This window comes from Egretta garzetta, unplaced genomic scaffold, assembly GCF_000687185.1.
Source record: "Egretta garzetta isolate BGI_Z169 unplaced genomic scaffold, ASM68718v1 scaffold1233, whole genome shotgun sequence".
In the NCBI taxonomy this organism is placed as follows: Eukaryota; Metazoa; Chordata; class Aves; order Pelecaniformes; family Ardeidae; genus Egretta; species Egretta garzetta.
The window spans coordinates 35197-42270 of NW_009259213.1; the positions used below are offsets into that span (position 1 = coordinate 35197).

General features: G+C 64.4%; 2 protein-coding genes across 2 annotated transcripts in view; both read right to left on the reverse strand.

Moving 5' to 3' along the window:
- Positions 1-6690, reverse strand: part of LOC118451988 (dynein heavy chain 17, axonemal-like) — a 13740-nt gene extending 7050 nt beyond the window's left edge. The window contains 17 exon segments of the mRNA XM_035891419.1: positions 120-247; positions 399-547; positions 664-857; positions 1264-1386; positions 1571-1741; positions 1878-2018; positions 2172-2336; positions 2822-3026; positions 3787-3909; positions 4130-4365; positions 4482-4674; positions 4948-5063; positions 5198-5405; positions 5609-5826; positions 5920-6015; positions 6115-6279; positions 6446-6690. Of these exon segments, the coding sequence (XP_035747312.1) occupies positions 120-247; positions 399-547; positions 664-857; positions 1264-1386; positions 1571-1741; positions 1878-2018; positions 2172-2336; positions 2822-3026; positions 3787-3909; positions 4130-4365; positions 4482-4674; positions 4948-5063; positions 5198-5405; positions 5609-5826; positions 5920-6015; positions 6115-6279; positions 6446-6649 (2835 nt within the window). The 5' untranslated portion in view covers positions 6650-6690.
- Positions 6691-6924: 234 nt separating this feature from the next.
- The window catches only part of LOC104123567 (dynein heavy chain 17, axonemal), a 26789-nt gene continuing 26639 nt past the window's right edge, over positions 6925-7074 (reverse strand). The window contains 1 exon segment of the mRNA XM_035891417.1: positions 6925-6942. Coding sequence (XP_035747310.1) covers positions 6925-6942 — 18 coding nt within the window.

A 7074-nucleotide genomic window follows, 5' to 3' on the forward strand; every position in this document is an offset into this window, starting at 1 on the left:
GTGTCTGGCCGGGCTGAGCGCCCCGGTGTGCCCGGTGGCCAGCAGGGCCAAGTGCCTTGGTGTGCCCGGTGGCCAGCAGGGCCAAGCACCCCACGCTGCGCCCCGTGTCCCCCACTCACCTGCAGGATGACCCAGTGCCCCTGCGTGGCTGCCACCTCCAGGGCCCGTTCTGCCACGGCCTCCTGGCCCTGCCCCAGCGACACGTTGTGGATCCTCCCGTTGTCGATGGTGAAGTTCAGCTTCCTGCCTGGGGAGGGAAGGGCACCGCCACGGGGTGACTCCTGCTTGGTGAGCATCGGTACAGAGACGGGGCTGCGCAGCTCCGGCCGTTCGCTCCAGCCAGCAGCAGCACGCAGCCCCCTGGGCCGGCGCCGGCCAAGGAGGGGGCAGGGGCTTACCCAGGGCCTCCACGTCTTTCAGTGGGTCAACGCCAGGGGAGAGAATGAAGAACAGGGGCGTGGAGGGGCTGCTCTCCTTGTATGCCTTGAAGAGCTCAACGCTCCTTCCTTCCACAAACTTGCTCCCCATCTTCTCCTCCACAAAGTTCCTACAGAAAAATGAAACCACAATGTGAGTCAGGAACAGATGCGGTCGCCGGGCGCAGCTGGCCCAGTGATGCTGTGGGGCTCTTGGTGGGAGAGCGCCGCGCGGCCGCCGTCGCACCGGATGGCGTAGGTCATCCTGTCGGGCCGCATGCACCGCAGCATGCACAGCTTCTGCAGGGCTGACTTGTTCTTCCACTCCTTGGGGAACACCTCCTTCTCCGGCACCTCGGACTCCACAAACTTTTTCCATCGCTTTGCCGAGCCCTCAATGTCGCTGTCCAAGTTCTTGAACTCTTCCATTTCCGAGAGCACCTTCGGGTCGGGCAGAGAAGGGCTAAACCACTCCTGGGCTCTGCTCGCCCCCCAGGCACGCCCTGGCTGGGGGGGCCCCGCGGAGCGGAGCCGCAGCCAGGGGTCCCACAGCCCTGCCTCACCGGCCCAGGCAGGCTACCAGACCTGCCCTCCGCCAGCCACAGCCATGCTGGGGGGCCCAGGGGCATCCCCAGGGTACCGAGGATGCTTGATGAAATGGGGATGCTGTGTGCAGGCCGGCGGGGCATCGCTCGGACACCCCCGGCCTCACGGGCAAGGAGTGGGGCACACGGGGGACACTGACAGTCCAAACTGCTGCGGGACACAACCTCGCCGCTGCCTCCTCCTGCCGGTGCGAGCAGCCCGTCTCCGCCTCCCCTCGGCCCCCGCACCCACGCAGACCAACCTTGATGCCGCCCCAGCCCTGGGGCTGCAGGAAGTCCACGGGGGACACAACGCCAGCCTTGGATGGGAAGCGCAGAAGAAAGTTCAGCTCTGCCGGGTTCACTTCTTTCTTGATCGTCAGGACCTGGCGAGTGGGGAGCGCAGCGTCACGACCGCCCTGGCACGCACGGCCTCGGCGCGAGGGGCTGCGCTCCGGGGGAGAAGCTGCTGAGCACCCAGCAGCAGCACAGAAGCAAGAGAACAACCTGCCCAAAGCAACATAGCGTACAGGGTTGTACAAGAGAAGCCCCAAACATCGCACGCATTACCTGGAAGGCGACCTGGGCCAGGAAAATGAGTTTGTCTCTCTCAAAGAGCCCCCGGGCGGTGTATGTGTAGACAGAGTAGGTGATCTCATCCGTCAGGTTGACCACCCTTTGCCTGATGTCGTCGTCGGGGGCCGTGCGCTGAATGGCTTTCTCAAAGACACCGTTGAACGCCTGAGGAGCAGGGCAGGCAGCTCAGCACCCGGGCTGCTAGCTGTTAGCAGCATAAATGCTCAAACACCGAACCCTGAGACCCCCCCGAACCCTGCCCTGCCCGTACAAACCCGTCCCTGCCTTGCTCCTCATCTACCTTGAGAGAGAACTGGTAGATGGGGTTGATCTTGTTGAGGTCACTCAGGATGAAGTACAGCAGGGACGCTCGCTCCGCCGCTGGCCTGTAGTTCTCTCTAGCGACATTTATTTGGACTTCGGTGACTTTAGACTCTTTCACCTTGGTGCGCACACAAGTGGGTGTTATCCAGCGTCCTGGCACGAGCCAAAGTGGCACCCAAGCTCCCGCTGAGCGCCGGGTGCCTGGCGTGGCCGGCAGAGCTCTCCCGCTGCCCGTGGCTCTGCAGCACCAGCTCCAGGGCAGCTTGCTTACTTTTTCCTCAATCTCCATGGCCGTGCGCTTCGTTGTTTCCAGGTTCTCCACCAGCGCCGTGTCCCCCAGGAACTCCCCCCCGGCAGCAGACAGCCGGGCGAGCAGAGAGTCCTCCAGCTCCTTCAGCTTGATCTTGAACTCATTCTGGCTCTTCGTGAGGTTTGCCTACAAGCCCAGTGCCCCAGAGAGACGCGCGGCATTCAGGAGACCGCGGCGAAGCTCTGGCATCGGTCGCGGTGGCTTACACCGGGTGCTCCCTAACGAACCGCGTGCAGCAGACCGTGAGCCAGCAGCAGACCTGCTGTCTCCATCTCCCACCGATGATGTCCTGCCCTTAGCGATGCAGCCCAGGCAGCGCACGAGGTGCCTGTCAGTTGAGCCCCCAAGGTTTTCGTGCTGTCACCGAGGTGCTCGGCCCCTCCTGGGACACACGGTCACCCGTGGGTGAAGCGGGAGCGCATCACAGCAGTGCCAGGCTCCGCAGGGCAAGAGCGGACCCGCAGCCGCCCATGCAGCCGGGCAGGCTCTGAGCGGGACTCGGCTCTCCATAAGCAGCAGCAAGCTCGGGGGGCTGAGATCCCCGCCGACAAAGCCACCGCAGCTCCCCCGGCCACGCTCAGCTACCATCTCACCAGCAGCCGGGTTCGTACCTTCAGGGTCTCCAGGTCCGGCCGCTCTTTGGCCACCACAGCAGCCAGGAGCTGGTCCTCCAGTCCCTCCCGGGTCACCAAGAAGTTGATCAGGGTGCACTGAGCCTGCACCTCTGGCTTGTAGTGCGGGTTGGAATATTTGGTGTGCAGGATCAGGCGGAAGCGCGGGTGATATTCCACTTCTTTGTCTCCGATCCTAATGTATCTGTGCCGTTAATGTAACGAATCAGTTTCTGTATGTCTGGAAGTAACTTGTCAGAGACGGAAACCCTCAACCCCGCGCGCTGCTCCCGACCCCTCGAGATGCTCTGGTTGGGAAAAGGTGCAGCAAGGGCCCCAGTGCCGAAAGAGCCCCGGCGGGGCATGGGCCGGGGGAGCCGAAGGAGCTGGCAGCGCCCTGCAGCTCTTGGGTGGCTCCTGGCCCTGCGCTGCTCGCGGGCATCGTGCCATGGTACAGGGGGAGGGCGGCACAGCTCCCTCCCCAGCAGCTCCAGAGCCCCCTCCCCACAGTCCCAGGGGACCAGCACTCACCAGACCCAGGGGAAGGTGGCCAGGGGGGTCAGTGGTGGCCAGGGAAGGTGGCACCGCCTGCAGCCGGGCTGGCAGTGCCGAGCGGGGCGGGGGAGATGGGGCAGGGGGTTCCCAGCCAAAGCTGCATCACAGAACAGCTCGTGTCGGCCCGGAGAGCCCTCCCAGTCTATCCCACCGTGCTGCTCCTCACACACCACTGAATGAACCGGACTCTGCTGACCAGAATGGTCCAAAACCTCACATCAGCTGCCAGTGGTCCCACTGGGAAACACCCAGAGAAAACCAGGGGACGTGGCCAGACGTTCTCATGTGCTTGGGGAAGGATCGGGCCCCAGCTGCCATCACGCAAAGGGGCATAAATCGGCATTTTGGGGCAGCAGTGGCTGTTCGGAGCGGGTGAAACTCCTCAGCACCCGAGAACAGGGTGTGCTGACCTGCCCTTCTTGATGGTGTTCCTGCCCAGCAGGTGGTCCAGCACCGGCTCCACTGTCTCCCCGATGTCCTCGATCAGCAGCGTCTGTCCTTCGGAAACCGCCTGCTCGATGGTGTCCAGATAGCTGCGGCCGAGAGGGGCGGGGGGCGCGGTGTGGGCTGAGCGCAGGCAAACGCCCTCGGCCGCTGCGCCCCAGCGGGACCCCCACGGTGCTCTGCCAGCACCAGCCCCGCAGACCCCACGGCGGCGCCGGGAGCTGCCATCAGCGCCGCTCCCTCCCGGTGGCAGGGGAAGGGGGGCCGCTCCGCCCCGAGCCCGCAGCCGCCCCGCCGCCCCCGACCCACCTCCTCTGGCCCAGGCGGATGGCCCGCAGCTCCTCCCCGTATTTGTTCTTGATCCACTTGATGCCCTGGAGCTGGGCGTCCACGATCAGGGGCCACCGCTGGGTGTTGCAGAGGATGGGGGCATTCTCGATGGACGTGCGGTCGCTGGGCAGCCCCTGGTTGCTCCAGGCAGCCACGTCAGCAGAATCGGTGAGGAGGCTGAGGGGGTCCAGCCCCGGGGTGATGGGGATGGGGACCTGCCAGGGAGGGGCCATTCGGTGCCTGCCCGGGGAGGAGCGGGGGCCCCTCGGAGCCGGCAGGCATGGGGGGATGGAGCCCCAGGCACCCCGGGATGGGACCCGTGGCCGCTCACCGCCAGCCCGCTGAGGAAGGGAACCCAGTGCTTCTCCAGCAGCTCAGCCCTGTACTTCTTGGTGAAGTAGCCGACATAGGAGACGAAGGCGGAGACCAGCAGCACGTCCCCGCACAGCGTCTTCTCCTGCTCCCTCAGCATCTCCACCGACTCAGCCCAGCGGACGTTTTCGGATGCCGGGCCCCCGATGAGCCTGGGTGGGGGAAGAGGAGCCAGGGGCTGCTGCGGTGCCGCTGGTCTCTGCCCCCGGCGGTGGGCAGGGCAGGGGGCTCCCCCCCCCGGGGCACACAGCTCCGCGGCAGCTTTCCCCCCGGAATTTCTGGCCCAATTCATACTTGGGATTTTTTAATTTTGGGGGGGAGGGAGGGGCTCTGATGCTTCCATGGCCCCCGTGTCCTTGTCCCCGGGCACTGCCAGGGAGCAGCAGACGGTCCCCTCGCTTCCAGAGCCAGCGCTTGCACGGTACCTGTTTGCCAGCGTGATGACCCTGTTGGTGGCGTCAGCCTCCTGCTGACATTTGATTTTTTCAGCTGTAGCTTTCTCAAATTCTGCGGTGAGAGCTGCCAGGTTGGCATTCAGGTCCTTCAAAAGAGAATGTGTCTGCAGTTACCAAATTGCTGGAGGCTCACGGGGGCTGTGGCGGGCACCAGCCAAGGCAAACGGCGGCTCCGGCAGCCGGCCCTGGCCAGCGGCTGCGGGAGGGGGCAAGCACTTACGGCGATTTTGTTCTTAATGCGACTGAGTTTTTCTTGTGCCTCCGCCAGCTCAGCGTTGGCCTCCTCTAGTGCCCGCCTCTTGGGCTCCACCTCGCAGAACACCTCGTAGAAGCGGACGATGTTTAGGCACCAGGAGCACAACCCCGCCGCCGCCGTTGACTTCGACATGATGAACTCCGGGTCAAAACTGGGGTCCGACTGGTAGGGCCTGGAGGGAGAACGCCCCACGCTATGACACCGCGCTGCACCTGCCGGTGGCCCCGGCCCGGGGCTTGGGCTGCCGATGGGTAGCAGTGTGGGAGGGCAGAGCAAATGCCTGGATCCCCCTCCCGCCCCTCGCTGGGGGGGTCTCTGCCGGGGCGACCCTGCGGCAGCGGGCTGGGATGGGACAGGAACCGGCCACGGACTCACTGGAATGCCTTGAGGCAGGCCTCGGGGATGTGCTCCTTGTCAAACCTCTTCAAGGCGTCAAGGAAGGTATCTACTTTTCCCATCATGACTTTTGCTGCCTGCCAGCTCTTGTCCTTTGGTATCTTGCCCTTGGGGGCCGTCAGAACCATCACAGCCGCTGTCACGTTCACCACCGCTTGGGGCGGGGACCCGAAGGACTTCAGCTCTGTCAGGTTGTTCTGGGAAGGGACGGCGGGGACACTCAAGCATCACCCTGGCGTGGGGACGCCGGCATGAGCTGGGGACCCGCTCCCCACCGAGGGGTCGCCCACCTTGTTGAGCGTGTTGAGGGCCTCCTGGGCGGCGACAAGCGCCGGCTCCGCTTTCGCCAGGTCGGTCTCACAGGCTCGCTGCTTCTCGGCCACGTTCTGGGGAGGCGAGGGGACAGGGCAGGGTGAGCGGCCGATCCGACACAGCTCACGCTGCCCCGTCCCGTGTTGGGCCCTGGCGGGGCGGGCGCCACGCACCGTGTTGATGGCCTGGACTTTCAGCTCCTCCTCGTCAGCGATGGCTTTCTCCCTGCTGACCTTCTCCGTCTCGACGCCCACCACGTGGATCAGTTTATCCGCGTCCTCGTTCTTCTGCTTCAGCTCCGTCTCCTGCACCGCCAGCTTGGCTTTCAGGTCATCCACCTTGGCGGAGGGAGAAGCGGAGAGGATCGGAGGGCTGATCCCGCTGAGCCCTGCCCAGCATCCCAGCGGTGGCTCGGGACGGCTTGGGGGGCCAACGGGCCAAACACACACCCCCCGTGCCCCTCCATGTTGGACCCGTGGCGGGCGCGATGCTGTGGGCAGGCACCTGCGACGTCGTGCTCTGCAGCTTTGTCAGCCCCTTCTCCAGCCTCTCGATCTTGGCGGTGAGCTCGCTCCTTTTTTTTGACAGCAGGTTCTGGTAGAGCTTGATCTGCTCCAGGAAGGTCTTTGGCGTGGTGTAATTGTAGCGTCTCTCCATGGCCAGGTAGGTCTTGGACATCTCCTTAACGCTCATGTGGACGTGGGACATGAACTGGCTGATGGAGACCTTGATGTCGGCCTGCGCCAGGAGCACAGATGGTGAGCTGCTGCGCCACATGGACACGGTACCAACGCCGGGGTGGACCCGAGCCTTCCCACAACGCCGGGGTGGACCCGAGCCTTCCCACAGCGCCAGTTCCACATCCAGCCACAGAGGCCGGGAGGGAAAGCACTGCTTTTTGTTACACAGTGCAATGCCTGGCTGAGAAACGTAGGGGACCACGGCACTAACGACGCTGTGTTGTACGCCCCTCTCTGGTTTCCCTAATCGCCCAGGTTGGCCTGGGCTGCACCAGGGAAAAGCTGCTCTTCCCAGGCTGTTTTTTGTGGCGGTGTTTGAAGGCCAAATGGGAAACAAGGAAAGATTTGTCCCCGCCTGCATGGTGTGGGGCTGCTGGCTCTGCACCCAGAGCC